The sequence below is a fragment of the Otolemur garnettii genome, unplaced genomic scaffold (genome assembly GCF_000181295.1).
Source record: "Otolemur garnettii isolate 467f Iridium unplaced genomic scaffold, OtoGar3 scaffold00026, whole genome shotgun sequence".
NCBI classification, from domain to species: Eukaryota; Metazoa; Chordata; class Mammalia; order Primates; family Galagidae; genus Otolemur; species Otolemur garnettii.
The window spans coordinates 19,999,287-20,025,131 of record NW_003852421.1 but is presented as its reverse complement, the minus strand read 5'-3'; the positions used below and the strand labels follow the sequence as shown (position 1 = coordinate 20,025,131).

Genomic DNA, 25,845 nt, shown 5'->3' with positions numbered 1-25,845 from the left:
GATTTTAGAAATGGGCGTAGTTTGACCAGAAAATGAAGAGGAGATTTAATTCAAAGACAAAGCACAGGCAAATTTAATAAATGAGCAATTCCATAAATAAGAGAGGGAGAAGAAATTACTATGATATTTGGTTCCTTTTTAAGTTTAGATTTTCCCTTTTAATTGACACTAGGGTATTAAGAGATAATATCTGACACATGATAAAAGCTCAATACATTTTAGCCATTATTATTTCTGGATTTCATCAGTAGTTTTCAAAATTAAACCTATGAAAAATCATCATACCCTGCTGTGACTAAAACCACCACCAGGCAGTTTGATCATGCATAGCTGATTTGCTAGCCTTGTTGGTTCAGAGTAATTCCTAGCAATTTCCACAATCAAACTCAACTTGAAGATTTGCCACCACTAAGAACGTTTAAGAACTTGTAGCAGGTTCTGAAGGCAGTTCTGAAAGCTGAGTCCTAAAATGTTTCAAGCAGCAGGGGCGGTATGAAGTGAAGCACCCTGACAATGGCAGGCCCTGGGAAGTCCTTGTTCCACATGTGTTGTTGGCTTTCTGCCACAACTAGAATTCTGGCATAAGCACACATGAACGTACTTTCCTTTAAGTCTTTGTGTGCCAGAGAAGGTTTGGGGTGAACGTCCTCAGCTGTGGTGTTTTAGAACCTACAGGTCTGAGAAAGTGGCATATAAAGGAGGTCAAGAAGCATTTAAGTCTAAGCCATGAGATCTGGCCGAAGTTTTGTTCATCTTTGTATTTCCAGAGCATAGCCCAATGCCTGGACTGCAGTAGAAACTTAACAGATGTTGAAAGTGAATCCTGAATTCTGTGTTATATCCCCCACAGAACCAAGTTGTTGTTGCTGCTGGAAGGAGTTCCTTGGGAGCTCGACTCTCTGGAGCACTTCACATCTATACCCTTGGCTCAAGTTAAAGATTTCATTCCTCTTTTCCCACTCGGCCTCTCCCTCTCAACACGCTCAGTCATCTCCAGGATGAGCATTCTTGTGGACACATTTGGCACATCCAGTGAAGCTATGGTACATCCTGAACATAGGTGGGGCTCCTGGGAGTAGAGACACATACTAACAGCCACACTATCTGGAAATCTGATACAGTAAATTATATGACTACACCAGGAGTATGTGAAATAACAGCCTCTCTGGTTATTCAGGGCCCCTTCCAAAGTTTACTTCCTGGCTCCCTTTGCAAAACCTTTCTTCTTTCCTAGCTTATTGCGTGTGCTTAGACCTGTTGTACAACCCATTTCCTCTTCCTTGTGAATACCTATGTCCTTCTGAAGCCTGGAAAGTTTTTTCTGTGGTTATCTCTTAGGATAACTTCACACTCCCAAATCATTTCTGATTTAGTCTTTTCTTAAGATTATTATCAATGTTTTATATAATGAAGGGCAAATATACAAACTTAAAAACTGTATCATCTGTGTCCTCAAATGCTTTTGTAGAGACAGGTGCTTTAACAGTTGATGAACCTGGTGATTCTCCACTAGTTTTAAGTCATCTCATGAAGGACCCTTGTTGCATTTGGCTGCCACAATTGTGCCAACAGAACCAGAGCAAAAAGGAGATTTGGCCCGAGTCAAAGGCTATTGCAAGGGACCAACTAAGTGAGAGACCAACAGGAGGAAACAGGTATTTTTGACATCACCTGATCCTGGGCTTTTTTTAGTAGGGTAGAGTTCATCTGCCAATTTGGCAGTGTGGCACACTTAAGGGGAAAGAGTGTAGCATAGGGTTTTAGCATTACTAAACATCTACAGCCATCATTATCTGTAAACAGTAACTAGTCTATTTTGTATCAATCATGGAAGAACCTCTTTCCTTTTACACTGGTGAAGTTATACCTGTAATCCTAGCACTCTGGGAGGCTGAGGCAGGTGGATTGCTTGAGCTCAGAAGTTCAAGACCAGCTTGAGCCAGAGTGAGACCCTGTCTCTGAAAAAAAAAAAAATCGCCAGGCATTGTGGTGGGCACCTGTAGTCCCACCTACTCAGGAGGCTGAGGCAAGAGGATCACTTGAGCCCAAGAGTTTGAGGTTGCTATGAGTTATGACACCACAGCACTCTACCAAGAGTGACAAAATGAGACTGCCTAAAAAAAAAAAGAAAAGACACCAAGGAAAAGCTACTGTGGCTAAGATGTAAGCATAATCCCAGCATATATAGGAAAATAACACAAACGGGCCTATCCCTAGATAGCATCTCTGGATCACGCCCAGGACTATCTCATTTTCCTTTAAGAGATACGTATGCCAGCTGCATAGTATCCTATGGCATAGCAAAAAGCAAACACTGGCTTCATTTGAGTAATAATAATTGTCAGCTCCATCAAAAATTATTAATTAAAAGAGTAGTTACTTTTAGAGTCCAGAAATTACTCAGCTGTATTCAGTTATGAGTTGAGAAGTTTAAGTGCAGAACAATCTGATGACATATGACACTGTGTGCTTTAGTAAAGGTATGTCTTTCTCAGTGCTGGATATTTTCATTAAATAGATGCATACTTTCATGTAGCCATTACCATATAAATAAAGTCCATGTTTTTATGCTTTGTTAAATGATAGGGCCTATATTTAAACATGATCATTACTCAAATACCTTTACAATGGCTCAGTGCCTATAAATCAGTATTTAGGGCACCAGCCACATAAACCAGGGCTGGGAGGTCCGAACCCAGCCAGGGCCTGTTAAACAACAACTACAACAAAAAAAATAGCCAGGTGTTATGGCAGGCACCTGTAGTCCCAGCTACTTGGGAGGCTAAAGCCAGAGAATCTCTTAAGCCCAAGACTCTGAGGTTGCTGTGAACTGTGACACCATGGCACTCTACCAAGGGAGACATAGTGAGACTCTGTCTCAAAAAAAACAAAAAGTAAAAAAATAAAAACCTTTATACATACCTTTACAAATACCTTTACATGTATTTGTCTCAATGCCTGAACATACCAGATAACAAGCACCAGACAGAGAAAGCTAAAGTTAAACCTATAAAGAAAGAGACAAATTTCCAAGTTTATAGAATACTTAGCAATACTCATTCCAATGTCAGAAATAATGTAAATTCTACACCTAGTGTTAAAGGTCAACCTATTTGGCAAATATGTAAAAACCTGACACATAAGGAAAAAAATGATAGATTTTAGACTGTATTATCCCACTAGGTGGACTAACTTTTAATTTTATGAAGTATAAACTATGTAGTTCTAAGCATTGATTCTGAAATGCTTAGCAACTAAAATGTAAATACCCTGTAAATATTAGTAACCAAAATTTATCATTAACATAAGTCTGAAACTACGTTAACAGTTTAATTCAAATTTATCTTTGTTTCAAGATATCAGAACACATTTACATCCTTGCATTTTTCTATCTGTATACATAACAACTTTCTTCAAGTTTCAAGATCACAATTGTTTTATGCCCTTGTATCACAGACCTAAAAGATGAGAATGACTTCAAGATAGTTTGGTAACAAAACTCAGATCTCTGGAGTCCCTATTCCATGCACCACCATCCATTAGATCACATCTGTATTACTAATGTACTGAAAATGAATCCTAAATTCAATGTGAATATTTCAATTCCAAAAAATAAGGTTGTGTAAAACTCTTGGCGTAATTCACCAAAATAAATAGCTTTTTAATCTGAAACTTGTAGTAGCTATTTATCACAGTCTGTGTTTATCAAGAATAAAGCTTAGTGTTAATAGCATTTTCAAATGACATGTTTTGCCCGCCTTTCTTAGAGGCCTTCCAAAGACAAAGTCAGGCTGCTGAGAGTATCACGCCTTACACCTGACATGTCCACTCACATAACCCACTATTTGGTGTTTTACCACTTTACTTTCACATAGTAGTTAAGGTGCTTAGTCTATTATTTTAGTTCAAAATTTAAAAGCAATTTATTATTTATAACTTTAATGTCAGAAGCATCCTCCAATCACAAGAATGAGCTCATTGACATTTTGAAATCATAGTTCATCTAAGAATTTTACGAATTACTAGTGAATTGCCATTATCAGACTATGAGGTAGTTACATCATTTTTCCTTTTATTAATGGACATGATTCATCAAAAAAATTATCTTATCCAAGCTCATAAACTAAGTCAGTAACACTATAAGGATCAAATGATCAAAATTCTATTCTATGCCTGATCTTAGTTACCAAGTTTTGCCCCCTGGGATTCCAATTCTTCAAGTCACAGTTAAATCATATTTATTACCTTTATTACAGTGTTTTAACAGAAGACCAAAAATAGCAGCAAAATACTCTGAGGTGTGCCAAACAGTGCCCTGTGAAGTCTAAGTATTATCAAAGATAGTCTTGAAAATCATCAGATGCATAATGCTAAACTGTGCTTATATTTACATTCCAACCATCAAATCATAGGGCGTGTTCCTGACCCACCGCGCAGTGCACAGGGGCCAGTCTGTGCTCCAAGTCAGTTTGTTTCACGCTATTTTGCTTCCAGGTTCCCTCCAGTGGGTCCTCATAACCACACATGAGAGTGGGAAAAGCTTTACTTGTAATATCATACGTTTTCTTCCAAATCAGCTACTGGAGTAATATTATTCCATTACCAAACCACCTGGAAAATGGACCCCTAAACTTCCTCATACTACATCGCATAAGGGTAAGCTGGTACCCTTGTCATCAGGGTAGGCATATTTACGCTCTTATTACCACACATTTGTAGTGTAAGAGCTGCTCTGGACACTCTAGAGTCTTCCATGTATGCCAGTTTTGGTGGCAAATTTAAATGTCCTAGTGCATAACTGTACTTAACCTCCAGAAAAAATTTTAAAAGGTAGGTAAGACAGCAGCTTGCACTTGTAATTACACAAATCTCTGATTGTGGAAACAAAAAGCTATCACAATTCTAATGTCTACCCTCTTGTTTTAGGAAGCCCTAAACCCTGTGGAAACAAAAAGCTATCACAATTCTAACGTCTACCCTCTTGTTTTAGGAAGCCCATCTGTTAACTTGTGAGGTATAGCATATAGATTAGCTTAATATACATTTTTCTTTTTTACAGGGGCCTAAAAATATGCACTAATAATCAGTAAATGCACAATGCAGCTATAACCAGTAACTGAATGGAAAATGCTTCCTTTCTACTTTCAAAGGCTCTAATTATAGCCGAGCCAAAAAAAAAAAAAAGTTTCAAGGGTTAAGAAAGTGAAATCTTGATTAACTGGAATCATATAGTGCTGATATTAAATTATCATTTCTTCACCTTACATATAAAAGATGGCAAATACGAAAATATAAGGTTATGTCAAGGATTGACTTTTAAAGCACAACTTCCAGAGTTTAGGGTTAACACATATACATGTAATGCTAGCTTTTCAGTCACCTGAGATCAGGAAGTTCATATAAACATTCCCTGTACTAACAAAGAACCACAGCCACCCCAATATATTTGTCAAGTCCCTCAGCTTCATTCAGTATGAAACTGAACATTTCCTGATATGTGTAGACTAAATAAAATCTATAGAAGTGTGTTCTTGTGTTAAACTTCTTCACATCTTACATCATGTTTATAAAAACAGCATTTAAAGTTTGTAGGAAGTAAACTTTGGGCCTTTTACAAAGAAAGCACTTTGCTTCTTTAAATCAGAATTCCAGAAATGCAATAAAGTTCTAGTATTGTGAATGCCATAATATTTTTGTCGTTGGACATTTTAATTTAAGTATCAGTGATTTTCTTCAAGTGTCTGACTTTATAAAAGAAAATAACAGTATCAGAAGTGTCCTGTGACTACCATAAAAAATATTCAGTATCCACTGGGTCGGGTCGTTGCTAACGGTTTGTTAGGATATTCCTACTTGAAGTAAGTCCATCTGGTCTGAGGCTGTTTTTCAATTCCATGCTTCTACCTCCCAGAAGGGTCTTTTTAGGTAAAGAGGCCATCTAAATAAATCAGGAAAACTAATTTTAGTTTGTATCTTTCTTAAAAGAAAAGCTATAGTTATATGGTATCTTATGTAATCACTTTATGGAGGATTGTAACTTATATTAGTGTCATAAATACTTACTTCGGGGTGTTTTCTTCAAAAACAAAGGAGATAAACTTTATACTTGGAACACTATATAAATGTTTCTCATGTTTTAATTTGGTTATGACAAAACCTTGCACCAAAATTACTAACATCTATAATGTTTATCAGCGTGTTCTACACAAAATAAATCATATTTCTAACTTGTTGTTAGAAGTATATTAATGTTTGAGCACCGTGCTAGTGCTTAGATATTTACACATATTTCTCATTTAATTCTCTCAATAACCCTATGAAGCCCATAGTATTGACTTAATTGACAGATACAGAAATGAGGGAAGTTTGGAGAAGTTAAGTAACTTGTGAAAGGTCACAGAGCCTGTGACAAGCTGAGCCCAGACGTCTGACTTTAAAGCCCATGACTATGACCCTTATGCAGTGCTGCTATGAGCCACATCCTACATACCATGGGAGGCAATGGAGCTTCTAGCTGTCGTCCAAGGAATGAAAGCAAGCGCCTCCAGATGAGTCCACTTCCCATGAACATAATTCCTGTAATCAGCCAAAACACCCTATGGTCCTAAAAGAGAACACAGAGTTCTTTTCTTTTTTCTTTTCTTTTTTTTTTTTTTAATAGACAGAGTCTTACTTTGTTGCTCTCGGTAGAGTGCTGTGGTGTCACAGCTCACAGCAACCTCCAACTCCTGGGCTTAGGCCATTCTCTTGCCTCAGCCTCCTGAGTAGGTGGGACTGACTATAGGTGCTCACCACAACGCCCAGCTATTTTTTGGGGTGCAGTTTGGCAGGGGGCGGGTTCGAAACATCCTTGGTATATGGGGCTGGCACCCTTCTCACTGAGCATGGGCGCCCCACCCCCACCCCCACAGAGTTCATTTCGATCATAAAAGGCTAGGCTCCTTAGAGATAAAATTGTCCTGTACTATTATTGCCTCAGAGTTTAAATGAAGCCTTTTAGGCTGGGCATGGTAGCTCATACCTGAATCCTAGCACTTCTAGCACTCTGGGAGGCTGAGGGGGGTGGACTGCTTAAGCTCAAGAGTTCCAGACCAGTCTGACCCCATCTCTACTAAAAATATAAAACCTAGTTGGACGTAGTGGCACATGCTTGTAGTCCCAGATACTCTGGAGGCTGAGGCAAGAGTTTGAGGTTGCTGTGAGCTATGATGCTATGGGCCTGGGCAACAGAGTAAGACCCTGCCCCCCCCCCCAAAGACTTTTATTAGCTGTACAACTCTCCCATAAAAAGGAACTAAGAACAAGTGCCTTGACTGCACCTAGAGACCCCCAAGTCAGAGAGTAAATCAGAAGAGAAACATGATTTTACATTTTAAATATTTTTAATCATCTATAAGCCAAACATAACGGCTTTTATTTTGTGTTTTTTTTCAATCTCTGTTTACATACATACAAATTTTAATAGTCATAATCATAGAAGACACATAACATGGAGTCTTTGCTTATAGCCAAAGCTCCCAGACAGTGAGCTGAGGTGCCCTTGGCACCACAGCACACCAGAAATAGTTTAAATCTTCAAGGGAAATAACAAGAGTCTGTAACATAATAAATTAAATATCTGGCTTAGGGATATTGTGAAAAAATTACTAAGACACTGAGGGCATCGTGGACCGAGAGAGTGTGGGAACCTCAGACTTAAACATTTTCCTCACCATTATTTTCAGAATGGTAATCTTCTTGCAGTGCAGAGTTTTTATTAATGCATTACTGCACAGAGTTACAGAATTTAAATGTAATGTCTCACAGAAAAGGAATCCATCCATTCGCTGGTTCTCCTACCAGACCGGTTAGCTCCGGTGATTGAGCGCTCACATCTTCCAAGATAGCCTGTTGCACAGTTGATCAGCTATCACTGATGGAGCTCATGTCATTTACTAAGCAGAAATTTGCCTCCTTCTAAAAATAATGTTAGATGTAAGAAAATAGGAAGGTAAGTGTTAACATGAGTTATTTTTTGGATGTTGAACACATTTCCAGTTCTTCAAAATGAGGGTCCTAATTAAGTAAAAGTTCTATTTAAATAAGATGTTACCTACCTAAGAAAAAATATTTTTTAAAAAGATGACATACAAGATTATTGTTATTCTTCACTGTAGATTGGTTATGTAGTCCCCTACATATCAAAAGTCTGGGAATGTCCAGATATGATAAAACTTAAGTAAGTCAGAGGCAAACCAAACTCAAAATCCCATATGTTATTGGGACAGGGGTCATCAAACTTTTTAAACAGGGGGCCAGTTCACTGTCCCTCAGACCGTTAGAGGGCCGGACTGTGGGCCCCGGGATGAGTTGGTGCTAAGCAGGATAGGCAGTGGCGGCAAAAACCCTTGGCAGGCTGGATAAATGTCCTTGGTGGGCCGCATGTGGCCCCTGGGCTCTAGTTTGAGGATGCCTGCTCTAGGAGATCCAGGAAAGACACAGCATTTGAGAGCTGATTAAGTGCTCCCTCTGCTATAGATATGGCCTGCAGGACTGAGGGTACATGCCTTCTTGTCTAGCATTTAACTTACCTTCTTTCACTCTTGGGACCCTATATCTTCCTCCACTATTTATCTACATTACCTAGAAACAATTTGTCCAGCCTAGAACATCTAGCTGGGCCAGACGTTACAAAAGTACTAAAAACTGATAGGGATGTGTGGGAAGTACCTTGAAGCCAGCATGAAGGGATGATTTGAGCATCAGAATAACAGATTAGAACTCACTGACTAAAACAAGATTCCATGAATCCATATTGATATGAATGAATAAATAAGTAGGAGAGAATGGAACGCTTTACTTTATGTGGTGGTATTGCCAGCATTGGGACAATCACGTGTCTCCTGATGGGATCACTGTAAAGAACATGCTGACAAAATGCATACCTAGAATTTAATAGTGAATGCACAGGGCAAATACCTGACTTGTGTTCTTTGAACATGTTGAGGCCTTGAAAGACAAAGGCTGAAGAACTGCCCTAGATTAAGGAAACTGAGGGGACATACAACTATAGGCAACACATGATCTAAGATTTTCTGTGTGATAAAAAGCCCTACTGAGACAAGTGGCAAAATCAGGATAGAGTCTATACATTAGAAAAATAGTCTCTCAATGTTAATTTCCTGACTTTGATAACTGCTCTAAGGTATTAAGAGAATGTCTAGGTTTAAGGAAATACAAACTGAAATGTCAGGGTGAAGGCGCAGCACATTTGTTCTTACTCTCTACTTTGGAAAATAAAGTGTACCTACAGATGACAAAGCAAATGTGACACAATGTTGATGTTGGGAGAATCTGGTCAAAGGTTGTATGGGAATGCTCGGACTGTAAGTCTGAAATGATCTTAAAATAACAAATATCAAATTTTTTCCTATCTTAGTCTCTCCATTGTAAATACTGATGCTAGCTAGCTACATGAGATTTGGCATCCATGAATTTAACGAAATGTTTTAGTTATTCTTCAGGACACCAAAAGATGTGTAATTTGTAATTCTGAGCCACTGGTCTGAATCTTGTTCACTCAGTTACTGAGCAAGCCAAGCTCACTACCAACCACTCATCTCATTACAAATGGGTTGCTCTGTGTCTAGGATTGCACATATCAAAACTACCAGAAAGAAATTTTAAAAAAATTTCCCCTTTTTTGGAAAAATAGGCAATTAAGTGAGAGAAAGATATTAAATATAAAATGGAGTTGGCTTTTAGATTGTACACACAAAAAAAATGACCCTTAAAAACGATTGTGAAGAAAAAGAAAATGATTGTGAATAAAGATAGGAACTTGTGCAGAAAGTCCTATAATCTTGTAAAGGTCTTTGGTCTGTATCCTTTTGAGAATGTCAAGGGTCAGACTATATGGCACAAGATATTCTGGTTACTTCTGAACTTTCCAATGGTTTAAATTTGGATCCAAACTTCCAGTGTTGTGTTCCACAATCCCCGGGCCATGGACCAGTACAGTCTGTGGCCTGTTGGGAACTGAGTGAGGGAGCTTTTCTCCCATAGCTTGCATCGCTGTCTACAGATTGGAAAAATCTAAGCTCTGCCTCCTATCTCATTGTCTCCCCTCTCCCACTTTGGTCTGTGGAAAACTGGTTGTCTCCCCCAAAAAGGTGGGGGACTGCTGCTCCAGTAGATTCCTATCACTCTTAAACTAAACCATGCTCTGACACAGCTGACACCACCATGTGTCTTTGCGACTGACTTCTCTACCTTTCCACCTGACCTATTCTCTTCCGACCACTCTGGCCTTCTTGCTGTTCCATGAGTAAGCTCGGATCATTCCTGTCTCAGTCTTCGTATCTGTGGCTCTATGGTTCCCTGCATTTGGACACTTTGCTCCAGATCTCCCTATTTTCTCTTTTCATTCAGGACTCTCCACCCAGATGTCACTTTCTTAGAACCACTTTCCTTGACTTCCCCATCCATAAAATGCCACCTGTCCCACCACCTAACATTCTCCATGTCCTTATCTGACTTTTCTCTGTGGCACTTATCCCATTACATACTTTGTGTGTTTATTATCTCCTTTCTGCACTATAATGTAACCTCCACAAGGTCAGAGACTAGTGCACTACTTGGTATATAACAGCACTAAAAACCACTTGTGAAATAAATGAACAAATGTGTTTTTCATTTATATTTTACCATAAGGAGCATTAAAAGTAACTAATATTGTGTTTGCCTCAAGGACCTTACAACTTTTTGTAGGTTGTGAACAAATAATTCCAAATTTGAAAAACGTGGCAGATGGGAAGTCCAGGATTATGTGGTTACATGCAATGAAGGGAGTAATTTACTTGGCCAAGTTGGGGGTGCTAGTGAAGGGACACCTAAGTTGAGGGAGTGTATCTAGGAGGGAATACCGAGGAAGCTGCTGACCAGATGGATGTGCAGGAGCAGCGGGCCAGGAAACCTGCACAGGCCAAAGCTACGGAATAGCTGTATGCAGAAGAGTGACATAATAATCAGGTTTAGATATTTTACTGTATTTATATTGTATAGATATTGTACATATCTATATTGTGTAGATATTGTATTTTATTGTCTTATATTGTAGTAGATATTGTATTGTTTTGAGACAGAGTCTCACTCTGTCCCCCTGGGTAGAGTGCCATGGTGCCAAACCTCACAGCAACCTCAAAATCTTGGGCTCAAGTGATCCTCTTGCCTCAGCCTCCCGAATAGCTGGGATTATAGGCATGCACTGCAATGCCCAGCTAGGGTTTAGATATTTTAAAGATCACTTTTTAAAAGCTCATAGTATTCCTGATGAGAGATGATGCAGATGTCAGCCACAGAGAGAAAATAGACCTGTTAGCCTAGGTAGGACACAGAATCCAGTGGCACTTTCACCTTGTCTAGAAATCTTATGGTAAGACAGTCTCTGAAAATACAGTCAGCCTTCTGTCTCAGTGGGTTCTATATCTGCAGCTATGGAGGGCCAACTGTTCTGGACCATTTTATAGCACAGACCTGAGCATCCGTGGATTTTGGTATCAGCAGGGATCCTGGCATCAACACCCCCCCTCCCAACACTAAGGGACAACTATACCACAAAGCTATGGTGATATGAAAAACTCTGGGAATTCAGTGTTGTATTAATATGGAAAGGCAGCAGAACAAAGTGGACGTGCAAGTCTTTAGGTTCATAACTTATTTTCTAGCTTTGTGCATGAGGGTGAGTTACTTAAATTTTCTGTTCCCAAGTTTTCTCATCCACAAAGTAGGGTATAATATCTATTTACATAGTTGCAATGACTGAGCCACATAAAGTATGCAAACTGCCAGGTATGTGTTACTAGACAAGTAAGAATTAAAAGATAAAAAACCCTCATTAACACTGCCTCATAGCATGACACTATTTTATCAAACCTCTTCTATTTTTATTATCTTTTAGGAAACAACCTAAGCTATATTTATAGCTATATTATACCATGGTTCAACAATAATGCCTGAATTTGAGTTATGTATCTTATTTCACTGTGGGAGTTTACAAGTTATTAGACTTTGTTTTTTCTAACATTAAAAAATTAATCTTCAAAACATTAAAAAATAACCCCTAAGTTACTGAAGTAAGATATTCTCACCTCTTCAAGAGAAGATTCCAAATTCATTCCAAAAGCAACTCCCATTAGTCCGAAGAGCGAAAGAGAGAAAGTTCCCATGGTTAGCTGTAGGTTCAACCTCATCATCACATTACGGTGGCTGAAGAGAACACACACTTGGATCAGAAGAGCCCACTAACTATACACAGCACATTCCCTAATCATCCATTAGAGACCACATGGATCAAATCATCTGCATTCCCCACCCCACCCCCCAAAAAAACCTCCATAAACTTTCACGTATGATATATAATGATGGTATTATATAATTCCTTCCAAAATGACAGTTCCTTAAAAGCTTCATTATTTTACAAAGAAAATGTTTACTGTTTTACGTAATGCTTTCTTACCTGTCCAGATTGATGAAAATAATACTTTGTGAATCATCAATCAGTACCCTAAGCTCCCGAGCTTCATTGGAGAGGTCTTCAGCCAATCGGTAGTAGTTTTCCAACAGCAACTCCATCTCTTCTGCATGGTCAATCCCAGTACTGCTCTTTTCACTTCAATTGGAAGAGTTAACATAAATAACATACCCCAATGTGTGTATTGTGTATTTAGTACCAAAAACTTCCTAGATTAGCATATGATATTCGGCCACCAGTGGAAAGCTAGCTGTCCTCTGCATCGTTGTGACTGAGGCCAGTCCACGAGTAGCCACATCAAACAATCCTGAATGCTACGCAGATAAGCAGAGGACAGAGGTTCCATCTTCACAGAGATTAGTTAATCTCACTGGATCCCATGGTCCTAATCCAGGAGGCTCTCATGTAAATATATACTACCAGTTTAGGAAAATCCAGGTGTGAATGCCAATGATTAGTGCAAATCCCAAACTACCATCAGGTAAAACAAAACACAAAAATTAAAAACATAAAGAACATTTCCTTTCCAATGTGTATTATGTATCGTTTTCATATATGAAGAAAAATGTTTTTGAATGTCTATACAGTTATTTTGCTCCCCTTTATTTAGACACCCCCCCCCCCCACTGAGGAGGAGAAGGGGGATTGAAATACCCTATTGTAAAAGGTACTTGCATCCTAAAGTGTATTTGAGACAGACTGGCTAGACCAAAGCAAACAAGAGTTTCAGCTACTATTCATATATCCATCTGCTATCTACCAAATATTATACAGCCTTTTTTATCTTAATATTTTCTTATAAAGAACAAAACCAAAATATTTCCATCTGTATTCACCCCACCGGCCATGTGAATTTCTTTCCCTCTCCCTCACTCTACGTCCTTAGGTAAGATATTTCAGTAGATGTATGTGCTGATTTGGTGGCTAGTCCCTTGAAGATAAAGAATTGTAATTGTGTGTTTATCTTTATATTCATCAAATTTCAGCACTGTTGGGGATGCAGCATGCATATGATACGTCCTCATTAAACTGAATTAGATACAACACTGCACAGGGAAAAGGGGAAACATCTGAGGATGAAAAATGTCTACATTCTGTATTCCAGAAAAATGTTATGTTCTTTACGAAAAATTATTTTAGGAAGAAAAGGTGGGAGATTCACCTTAAGGAAATATATGACAAAGCACGATTATATGCTTACAAGACTTGTGGGTCACTCCATTTTGATAGACAGAGCTCTTCTAGCAACTCTTCTTCATCCAAGATCTCCAAAATTGACTCTTTGAAAATTTTAATATCTGTTTCTAACTCCGATAAACTGTAAGAATAGTTACACAGAAATGATCAACAGCATAAACTTACAAGAACATTTCACTATAAGAATAGTGTCTTCCACACAAGAGAAATGCACAACTGAATTCAAGTGGAGGAGGAGGAGAGGAAGCGGGAGAGGGGAATGGCACGCTCTTTCCTAACAGGCACCATGTAAGGATGTGTGGCATACCTCCTGGGTGAAGAGCTCAACTAAACTCAGATTCTACCTAACAAATAGAAACAATGTAACCTAATTTTTTATGCCCTCATATTAATGTGAAATTTTAAAAAATGGTGCCTGTTAGGGTTTTTTTTGAGACAGAGTCTCAAGCTGTCGCCCTGGGTAGAGTGCCATGGTATCACAGCTCACAGCAACCTCAAACTCCTGGGCTTAAGTAATTCTCTTGCCTTAGCCTCCCAAGCAGCTGGGACCACAGGCGTCTGCCACAAGGCCCAGCTATTTGTTTTTGGTTGTAGTTGTCCTTTTTTGGCAGGCCCGGGCTGGATTCGAACCCACCAGTTCCAGTGGATGTGGCTAGCACCTTAGCCACTAAGCTATGGCCACTAAGCCAAGGGTTATCTTATCATACAAATTAATTAAGATTACTATTTTTAAAATTCTGGAATGCATTATGATTAAAAAAAAAATAATGGGATCTTTGGAGGGACAGAAAAGTGGGTCTGAATTTAGATCTGCCATTAGCTGTATAAGTTTAGGCAAGTTACTTAAACCTTAGTTTTCTCACCTTTAATATCAACTACTGAGCTGGGTTGTTCAAAGAAAAACAAGAGATCACATATGTAAAAGAGCCTTACATAGGATTTTACCTAAGCTACTTTCCTACTTTAAAAAGTTATAAAACACCAAATTTTAATAATTAAAATCAAACATGGCAATGAAGGCACTTGAGTAAATCAGAGTAAAAAATGTCATTACCGTTAGCAAGGTTAGTTACTATTTTAAAAAAAGATAATTATGCTAATTTTATGTCTGAATTTATGCTAAACATTTCACTGTTAAGACTACTAAGAGAATTTTAAGAAATTTGTATCTAACTCCCAACTTGGTGCATAATCCACATTTATTTACCTTTTGCCATTTTGTAGTAAGATGTGCAGTTTGCTTCTGTCTACAGAGGAGTGTTTGGGATCCACTAAAGCTTCCAATGTCTCAAGGATCAGTGGCTGCAAAATGCTAAGTTTCCCCTGAAGGGTGTTGATCTAGATAACAACATGACCTTTCATAAGGATTAAAACAATCTTTTTAGAATACTTAGGATCAGTGAACCCTCTGATTAAATATAGAAATCTCTAATAGCTAGACATGCTGCCAACATTTCAGACCACAGTCATTACTAGAATGCCTATTCCAGGTGATTCAAAAACTACTTCTCCTGCGTTCAAAGAACCACACATAATGTCATCACTAGCCTCAGATTTGGTTGACAAGCAATTAACTCTCCTAAGAGTTTTCCTCCTACAGATATTTATTATCAAAGGAATAACTGGATTAATCAATTAAAATAAAATCTGCCAATTCATGGTTAAACACAGACTTTATATTTGGTTAAGTGATACATATGGTCTTTGTAAACAAAATTCAAAATTCCTACAAAAAAAGCTGAAACATAACCTAGAATAAAAAATAGTTACAGTTAATAGTTTTTTCAAAAAACTAAAACATAATCTAGAATAAAAAATAAAACAAATCAGCGTGAAGTCAAAAGCATACTTATCTTTCTAGTTAACAAACCATGATTTGATATTTACCAGGTATGCGTTGATATAGCTATAAAATAAATATTTAAAATAGTGAAAATTTTCACACCAATTGGCAAACAGCATAATACTAACTGAATTAAGCAATAAAATGAATGACTAAATTCCAGCATGCACTGTTCATTTCAAAGACATACTAACTGTGAGGGTAAGACTTTTTATTTTGGGAACTGCAGTCCAGAGTCATGGGCCTCTGCAGACATTGTGTTTAGTTCTTATATGGATACTCTTGCAGGTTCAGAAGTCCTTGGGTGGGAAGGAAGACTGGACAGCCAAACTAAAGCAGATTACCTTTTTTTGGTACATAAGAGAGATACCAAACTTTCTGCCCAGTAAGTTGTGGGTAGCAGTTGGGGCAGCTGCTGAGGGTCACGGGCTGTCTGTGGGGCACAGCTACTCATGGTCTATTATGGTCTCTTAGGTGGGTTTGAGGAGCTCTCATTTGAAAACTTATCCTTTCCCTTTTCGGCAGTGGCTGACCTTGCTTATATACAATCTTCTTTCAGAAGGAAATCTTTACAGAACCCCATTTAAGGGCAAGAACATGTGTCTCAGCAGACAACCTGAGCTCCCTCTCTACTTGCCCCCCCACCCCCAGCCCACCTCTAGATAGCAGACCAAGGCAGGCCAGCCCCTCTCCGTCCCTTCCTGCACCCTTATCAAGAACCCTGCCTTTCCTTTAGCTAACAGCATGTGCTCCTGCTCCGGAGAGCTTAATCAGCCTGCGCAGGCTGTCACTGACCATTATTTGTATCTTTTCTTTTCCTTTTTTTTTACCTGCACAGCAACTTGGCTGTCACTACTCACCATCTCATTGGCTGATACTAGCTGGTACTGTTGCCTCATGAATCTGAGCAGAGAGTGTAGCTGTCTGCTCCAGCAGAGCAAGGCACACAAAAGAGAAATTCACCCTAATGCCCAACCACCTCACACCATTCTCTCTTCTCCTCTTTGTACTCGACTCCTAGCACCAACTCTTGCATGTAGCCAGTACTTGAACAGTGCTAGCATGACTAATAATGAGAAGAAAAGACAAGGGACGATTTGTGGGGTCCAGCAGAGAACTACCCTTGTTTGGGGCCTGACAGGATCCCCAGACATCCTAATGACCATCACTTAATGGGAGGAGTCACTGGAAGGATTATGTGTGGTTCCTATGTCAATCCAGGCCTAAAACAGAGGCATCATTTATCTGCTTCAAACAAAGGATTGCACAAAGAATGATTTGATGATTTGAATAATTTAATAAAATACTACATACAAAACACTTTTATACATAGTTTAAAGAATAAAATGGGTTACATGTAGATTTTTTTTGATTTATGTATGAATTTTTATTTTTTTTTTTGAGAAAGAGTCTCACTCTGTTGCCCCTGGGCAGAATGCCGTGGCATCAGCCTAGCTGATAGCAACCTTAAACTCCTTAGTTAGGTAATCCTCCTACCTCAGCCTCATGAGAAGCTGGAACTACAAAGTGCCTGCCACAAGGTCTGGCTAACTTTTTCTATTTTTAGTACACCTGGGGATCTCCCTTGTGCTCAGGCTGGCCTTAAACTCTTGAGCTCAAGGGATTTTCCACCTCGGCCTCCCAGAGTGCTAGGATTATACAGGAATGAGCCACTGTGCTTAGCCTGACTTATATATTAATTTTTATCACACTTTGGATGAATAACTGTTTGTATTACCTCTCAATATAGTTACAAAACTGCATAAAGCACAGCTAACTTGCAGCGTGCTTCACTGACCGCAATAGCATGAACCCTAAGAGACTCTATGTATACCTATAGTCTCTAGTTCTATTTGGTTGGGTCACAAAGTTTACGGGTCCTTAGAGATGTTTTTGTTAGGGGAAAGGATGTGGTCAGGAAAGTGCCATTAAATAATACCAACTTGTCTTTTTACTCACTAGCATTTCAAACCCAGAATAAACTCAATGAGCCAAACAAAAATAGACTTACCCAATATTGCAGGAGTGCTTCTATAGCTCTAAACTCAAAAGGCAAAGGGTATGTGACAAGTTGGCCCTCTCCAGACAACTGTGAAGGAAGTTCCCGGAAAAGCCATTGCTCTAAATTTAAATTACGATAATCTAGTATCAGAAGGCTCTCTGGAGTTATCACAGCTTTCAAATACTGTAAGAACAAGAACCCCAAACATATAAATATATATGTATGCACACACAAAAGTGGCAGAGCTGTAGGAAAAAACAACATTCATAAAATAGGAGTTAACATTTTACTAATTTTAGATTAAGACTAACCCAAATCAGTGTTCATTTGGCTTTTCAAAAAAAAAATCACACACCTATGGTGCATCTTACAAGGTTACATGTGAAATTTACTAAGTGTAGAATATAAATGTCTTAACATGGTAACTAAGAAAATGCTGTGAAGGCTGTATTAACCAGTTTGATGAAAATATTTCAAACTGTATGTAAACCTAGCACATTGTACCCCATGACTACATTAATGTACACAGCTATGATTAAAAAAAAAAAAAACAGAAAAAAAATCAAAGCATTTCTTTTTCCCCCAAAAAGAGACCTAAAATATATGTAAGTCTTAATACTGCTAACTCACTCTCAATAGAGTTGGAATTATTCACACAAATTATGTACTTATTAAGACTTCCAGGCCTTTTGTTACAAGGGCTTTGTTTGCTGCCTGTAGTGAATATGTTCTGCTATTGCTCTTTCTATTTTTCAATAAACTTTGTTTCATGTTTCATGTTTGCCTTGCCAAAAAAAAAACAATAAATAAAACAAAACAAAACCCCCCAAAACTTTCCAGAATAACCATGGGAAAAAAAAATAGGATAAAAGAACATGATAAGGTCTCTTAAAAGGCAGGTATTAACTAGACTTTTAGAAAAGATTTAATCATAATGAGTTTGGATCAAATAAAAAAGTTTCCTTTTTGGCTCAGCGCCTGTGGCTCAAGTGGCTAAGGCGCCAGCCACATACACCTGAGCTGGCGGGTTAGAATCCAGCCCGGGCCTGCCAAACAACAATGAGCTGCAACCAAAAAAAAAAAAAATAGTCGGGCGTTGTGGTGGGCGCCTGTAGTCCCAGCTACTTGGGAGGCTGAAGCAGGAGACGCGCTTGAGCCCAGGAGTTGGAGGTTGCTGTGAGCTGTGATGCCATGGCACTCTACCCAGGGATAGCTTGAGGCTCTGTTTCAAAAAAAATAAAAGTTTCCTTTTTAAAATATCAAAATACATGAAGCTAATCTGAGATTAAAAAGATGAAACATAGCCTTACTGCTCTAAGTTAGGAGAGTATGAAATAAAAAAATTTTCTAAAAAGAACAACTAGCACCTTTGGTTAAAAATAGATAAAATAGCCCTTCTATTAATGATATAGAAATTAAAGATGGTCTCCTTACTTTTTTTTTTTTGAGACAGACTCTTATTCTATTGCCCTGGGTAGAGTACTATGGCATTATAGCTCACAGCAACCTCTAACTCTTGGGTTCAAAGTGATTCTCTTGCCTCAGCTTCCTAAGCAGCTAGGACTACAAGTGCCTACCACAACACCTGGCCAGTTTTTCTAATTTTAGTAGAGACAGGCTCTTGCTCAGGCTGGTCTTACTTAAACTCCTGAGCTCAGGTGATCCACCTGCCTTGACCTCCCAGATTGCTACCTTGCCTGACCAAAGATGATTTTCTAAATTATGAAAATGTTTATACAAAAGCTAAAAGTGCACAGTGAACACCATATCCCCACCATTTAGATTATACAGTTAATACTCTGCTGAATTTGCTTTATCATATACTTGCTTACCTCTCGGTCAAAGAGACATTATTTTAAAAGATGCCAGCTACTTATAACAAGAATGAATGTTTTCTGGGGAATATCAATTGGGAGAAGACTGTATTCATTTTGATGAAAAATATTCAAATATCTATTGTTTTTAGGGGGGGGTCTCAGTGAGTTGCTCAGGCTGATCACTAACTCCTGGGCTCAAGAGATCCTTCCACCTCAGCCTCCTGAGTAGTTAGGACTATACAGGCACATGCCACAGTGTCTGGCTCATCTTCGATTATTTTGATTAACCCTACGTAAAATGACAAACCCCAGCCCACTGCAGGGCCAGTATCACTGAGACCTGTGTCTCCTTATCTATTTCTGAACCCTAAACTTTAGCTCACCAAAATAAATCATACCTATAATGGCTCCAAATTACTGAAAAAAATCTAATTATATTTGGTATGCTCTGAGTAGGCATGGGAAAATACAACATATTTTAGAAAGTTTTCCATAAAAGTAAAAATTTAAGTTTATAGGCCAGGCACAGGGGCTCAGGCCTTTTTGTTGTTGTTAGACAGAGTCTCACCTCATGCCCTGAGCAGAATGCAGTGGTGTCATCATAGCTCACTACAACCTCAGACTCTGCTTGTGGGCATCTGGCTGCCTCAGCCTCCAGACTTGCTAGAATTATGGGTGCTTGCCAAGGCACTGCTGGGTTTTTTTATTGTTTTGTCGAGAGTTGGAGTCTCACTCTTGCTCAGATAAGACTTAAAAGCCTGACCTCAAGCTAGCCTCTGCCTCAGCCTCCCACAGTGCTGGGATTACAGGCATGAACAACCTAAGCTGGCTCATGCCTTTTATCCTAGCACTCTAGGAGGCTAAGGCAGGTGGATTGCTTGAGCTCAGGAGTTCAAGACCAGTGTAAGCAAGAGCAAGACCCCATCTCTACTAAAAAACTAGCCAGGCATTGTGGCAGGCACTTACAGGCCCAGCTACTCAGGAGGCTGAGGCAACAGGATCACTTGAATTTAAGAGTTTGAGGCTGTTGTGAGCTGTGATGTCATACACTCTGCCCAGGGCAAAAGAGTGAGACTCTGTCTCAAAACAAACAAACAAACAGTTATAAAATTTAATAGTATTCCTGAGCTATTTGGAAACCAGAATATGTTCTTGGTATTTCAGGTTATATCATACATATACATAACTATATAACTGGAAACATGTCTATTATAAACACAGATTCTTTCTCTTATAATTTCTGGAACTAAGAGACTAAACTCAAACAAAAACAATGAACATCACAGTAAAAACTTTTCCAACATAAAACAGTGCAGTGTTAGGCCAGTTGAACATATGTATATAATCTATGTAAAATGAGTTCTCCTCAGAATAACATATTAAGTTGTAAAATATCCTTTCTTTCACATAAGTATTTTTATTCCAAAATTATTTTTATTTCATTTAATTTTTTTTAGACAGATCCTCAAGCTGTCACCCTGGGTAAAGTGCTATGGCATCACAGCTCACAGCAACCTCCAACTCCTGGGCTCAAGCGAGTTTCCTGCCTCTGCCTCCCAAGTAGCCAGGACTACAGGCGCCCGCCACAATGCCCGGCTATTTTTTTGGTTGCAGCTGTCATTGTTGTTTGGCGGGCCTGGGCTGGATTCAAACCCACCAGGTCAGGTATATGTGGCTGGCGCCTTAGCAGCATGAGCCACAGGCGCCGAGCCCCAAAATTATTTTTAACCTGGATAATGATCGAGGTAGGAAGTAACCTTTATAAGATTTTACTGGAAAACTGTAGAAGAAAATAAAATCCTTTTACCTCCATTCTCATGATAATCCTATTGTTCCTGGTGGTGATACTCATTACATGCTGAAATCTCAAATCTCTGGCTTGAAGACCTAACTCTTGGTATAACTCAGTTTTCTTCTTTTCTATAAAGGAAATAAAGAGTGGGGTAAACTAATAAATTAGAGTTTAGATTTTTATATCAGAACATTCCTCACACCACCATCAAGATAATTTTATTTATTTTTATTTTTTTGAGACAGAGTCTCACTTTTTTGCCCTCAGTAGGTTGAGAACTACTGGCTTAAGGGATTCTCTTGCTTCAGCCTCCCAAGTAGCTGGGACTGCAGGTGCCCACTACAATATCCAGGTATTTTTTTGTTGTAGTTGTCATTGTTGGTTAGCAAGCCTGGGTTGGGTTTGAACCTGACAGCCCCAGTGTATGTGGCCGGTGCCCTAACCACAGAGTAATGGGTGCTGAGCCTAAAATGAGTCTTTTTAATAATCCATTTTTACCTTAAAAATGTACTTGGGCTAAATCTGGTCAAATGAATTATTTTCTTCTCTTATTCATACTTCATATAATTCTTAGTACTTATAAGTCTCTTGGGACTAATATAAAAACCACAACTATGGGGCAGCACCTATGGCTCAGTGAGTAGGGCACTGGACCCATATACTGAGGGTGGTGGGTTTGAAGCCAGCCCCAGCCAAACTGCAACAAAAAAATAGCTGGGCATTGTGGCGAGTGCCTGTAGTCCCAGCTACTCGGGAGGCTGAGGCAAGAGAATCACCTAAGCCCAAGAGCTAAAGGTTGTTGTGAGCTATGATGCCACAGCACGCTACTGAGGGTGACAAAGTGAGGAGCTCTGTCTCTAAAAAGAAGAAAAATCCCACAACTATGCATCATTAGAACCTACAATACAATTTCTGGCTCTAGAGATAGGCCATTTTTCTTAAATATGAATTTATACACAACTATACCTTCTATTTTAATCTCACTACAGCATCATTTCCAGTATTTTAAATCCATACTACACATGATGTTAGCCAAAAGGCCGAGAAGTGATAGTATTTTAAATCTATAAACAGATAAGCTCAGACGAATGCAGTGGCTCATGCCTGTAATCCTAGCACTCTGGGAAGCCAAGACGGGTGGACTGCCTGAGCTCACGGGTTCGAAACCAGTCTGAGCAAGAGTGAGACTGCGTCTCCAAAACAGAGCCGGGTGTCACACAAATATAAGAGGGTCCTTATCTATCAAAAGCAACTGATGTAACCTGCTTCTGTGTACCCTCAATGAATCCCCAACAATAAAAAGAAAATAATAGGTATTGTGGAAGCTATGATGTCATGGCACTCTACCGAGGGCAACAAAGCAACACTCTGTCTCAAAAACAACAACAACAAACCCAGATAAACTCGATTTTCTTTACTTTTTAACTAATAAAAAATGAAAAAGTTCTCAGATTCTACTACCTGGAAACTAAATTTATTAAACGACAATGCTTAACAGATGAAAGTCAAGAAATCATGCTGACTATAGAATCTGTACTTGCATACACCTGTGACAGAACTGTACATAGAACAGTGATTTTCAACTGGTGTGCCATAAAAATTTTTTAAAATCATTAATTAAACTATTTTTAAGAGAAGTTCTTTAAGTGTGCTGCAGAAATTTAACTCTAGGTTCAAGTGTATTGTGAGACAAAAAAGGTTGAAAAATATCGATGTAGAACAATCTTTTGAAAGCAATTCAGAGCAAAAAATACCTAAAATATTCTGCTAGGATTTTTAGCAATGGCAGGAACAGGATCATGTGGCTGGAAGTGAAGGGAAGATCTGAAACTCACAACTGAAGTCACATTGTAAAAATAATACCTAGTTCCACTTTAAAAAGTAGCTATCCAGGGCAGTGCCTGTGGCTCAAAGGAGTAAGGCGCCAGCCCCATACGCCAGAGGTGGTAGGTTCAAACCCAGCCCCGGCCAAAAACTGCAAACAAACAAACAAACAAGTAGCTATCCATAGACAGCAATCAGCAGGAGAGTTCCATGGGATTGTCCTCCTAGCTCTTTCATCACCGATTTCAACATCAGTGGTATTATGTGATTGTGCCTTAAACATGCTTTAGGACAGCAGGTCTCAACCTGTGGGTCATGACCCACAGGAACTGTATTAAAGGGCCATGGCATTAGGAAGGTTGAGAACTACTGCTTTAGGAGAATGAACATGAGGAAGGCAGTGCAAAGGCGAGACTAACAAGGGAAACAAAAGGGAAAAGAGAGTGTGTGTGTCTCTGTGCTCCAGCTCTATGCCAGCCCCTACTTCCAAAATATTCCTTTCATATTCTGATATAGCGAAGTGTCTTCTGCCAGAAGAAAGCAATTCTGGGAGAATACGCACAGTCTGAGTATTGCCAGTTCCAATTAGGACTGATAGACAAATGCTGAAGAAAGATCTCCTTCAACACACCTGCATACACAAAGAATACGCTATTCAAAACACTATAATTTCTTGATTTTCATCAGATTCACCATTTTAAAAAGTGGTTTAGAAGAAAGATACTCACCAAAAGAAGTAACGTTTCCCTTTCTGTCAAATTTTGTCTAAAGATAGAGAATAAAAACAAATTATTATTTGCTCTCAAATTAGCATACTGTTTATGGTATAAGTAATATCCCCGAAATACTGAAATGCAGATATTAATCATAACTGACTTACTTTAGGTTGAATTTAGTTGTAAGTTAAGAGTTGCAGGAAAAAACACAATCAAAAAACTCATTGCCTTTGCTGGCACAAATACCACCTTGATTTAACTTCCTTTACTGGTTCCCCTAGAAAAATGATAAGGAGTCTCACTTGTATTATAGTGGAAACATTGCTTATGGTAAAAGTGACCACTGACCTGGTAGACTGTACTGGACTGGAAAGAATGTGAATGAGTTATAGGTACGGGGTTGAAAGCAATAACTCTGTCCTTTCCTGAGAGCGGTGGCTCTTGTAGCTGGCCATGTGCAGTCATGGAGACCCTGGAAGCTGTCCCTCTCAGATGGTTAAAAGAGATACTGGCACTATGCAGCCCGGGGCTTCTAAGCCAAGGTGGACCTCACATCTACATTTGAGAACCCTGTCTTGCATCTGAGCTGTCACTGAGGGGCCTGAGGAGGCCCTGGGTAGTTGCATGGACTTCTTTTGAAGAGGAAACACCTGACACTGCCCTTGCTGGTTTTCTTGTCTTTTATCCTTCTGAGGAGACTGGAACAAAGTGTGGCCTGTCCCATGAATCTAAATATCTACACAAGGCTAGGAAGTCTTTCTGGCAGGCCTTGCAGAAACAATAAAGTTTTACAGGACCTCTTCTGATAGTTTGAGAAGAAGACAAGACAGAAAATGCACCTATTTCCTGTGGGAATAGAGGAATATTTTTCTGTAATACTTATCTACTTTCAAGTTTGAAGTTTTCAAATATTTAGAGTCACTTTCCACAAGAGAAACTGCTTAATAATAAAATAATAACTATGTGCTGAGCTATAGTAATTACTACGAAATACACATTTTCACAAAGACATACTAAAGATACAGACTAGCTTTTATCCTTCATTTCACACATACAGAAACAAACTGCAGAAAACATGAAAATAAAGATATACATAACTATTTTAATCACCAGAAATGACAAATTTTAGAGAAAACCATGTTAATATTTCACTGAATGTCCTTCCCAACATTCCTATAAAACATGCTGCACACATGCTTTGCAGTCTCTCCCCACTTCCAACTTAGCAACATATGCTAAATATTTTTGCATCTCAATATTATCTGTACCATTTCCTCTGTAATGGGATAGATGTCCCCATCTCTTGCCCAAGTCTACTCAGTCAATAGAGGGCAGAGCTTAGAACAGGGGTCCTCAAACTTTTTAAACAGAGGGCCAGTTCACTGTCCCTCAGACTGTTGGAGGGCCAAACTGTGGGCCCTGGGACGAGTTGGCTGCTAAGCAGGACAGGCAGTGGTGGCAAAAACATCTGGCGGGCTGGATAAATGTCCTAGGTGGACTGCAAGTGGCCTGCGGGCCGTAGTTTGAGGATGCCTGGCTTAGAAGATATCTAGGCCAGGTGCGGTGGCTCAGCGCCTGTAATTCTAGCACTCTGGGAGGCCAAGGTAGGTGGATTGCTTGAGCTTATAGGTTTGAGATCATCCTGAGCAAGAGTAAGACCTGTCTCTACTAAAAATAGCAAAACTGAGACAAGAGGATCCCTTGAGCCCAAGAGTTGGAGGTTGCTGTGGAGCTATGATGCCAGGGCAAGGTGACAACTTGAGAATCTGCCTCAAAAAAAAAAAAAAAAAAAAAAAAAAACTTGCTCAAAGGAAAGAGGAAACACTTATTCTTTCAATCAAACTTCTTGAAAAAGTAAAACCCTATAGGTTGCCAGAATATTACAACTGATTTGTAATAACCAGTTATAAGGAACTGATTCCTATAATTTCCCCCTAGTCACCTTTGTTAACATTTTGCTCCAGTGACCTATTTCTCTTTTAAAAATATGTGTGTGTGTTGGCTCGGCGCCTATAGCTCAAGCGGCTAGAGCGCCAGCCACATACACTAGAGCTGGCAGGTTCGAATCCAGCCTGAAGTCCCCCAAACAACAATGACGGCTGCAATCAAAAAAAAAAAAAAAAGCTGGGTGTTGTAGTGGGTG

The 25,845-nt window shown here is 39.1% G+C and overlaps 2 protein-coding genes across 2 annotated transcripts in view; one reads left to right on the top strand and one right to left on the bottom strand.

The window, feature by feature from the left end:
* Nucleotides 1–1,907, top strand: part of GPLD1 (glycosylphosphatidylinositol specific phospholipase D1) — a 58,195-nt gene extending 56,288 nt beyond the window's left edge. Inside the window, exon 25 of the mRNA XM_023512290.1 lies at nt 851–1,907. Within this exon, the coding sequence (XP_023368058.1) occupies nt 851–937 (87 nt within the window). The 3' untranslated portion in view covers nt 938–1,907. The remainder of the gene's footprint in view (nt 1–850) is intronic.
* A 1,076-nt stretch (nt 1,908–2,983) lies between these two features.
* MRS2 (MRS2, magnesium transporter) overlaps nt 2,984–25,845 on the bottom strand; it is a 27,047-nt gene continuing 4,185 nt past the window's right edge. The window contains exons 3-11 of the mRNA XM_003788335.2: nt 23,715–23,751; nt 21,178–21,290; nt 17,563–17,736; nt 14,916–15,046; nt 13,713–13,829; nt 12,497–12,649; nt 12,129–12,246; nt 6,491–6,604; nt 2,984–5,938 (exon numbers count right to left, since the gene is read on the bottom strand). Of these exons, the coding sequence (XP_003788383.1) occupies nt 5,828–5,938; nt 6,491–6,604; nt 12,129–12,246; nt 12,497–12,649; nt 13,713–13,829; nt 14,916–15,046; nt 17,563–17,736; nt 21,178–21,290; nt 23,715–23,751 (1,068 nt within the window). The 3' untranslated portion in view covers nt 2,984–5,827. The remainder of the gene's footprint in view (nt 5,939–6,490; nt 6,605–12,128; nt 12,247–12,496; nt 12,650–13,712; nt 13,830–14,915; nt 15,047–17,562; nt 17,737–21,177; nt 21,291–23,714; nt 23,752–25,845) is intronic.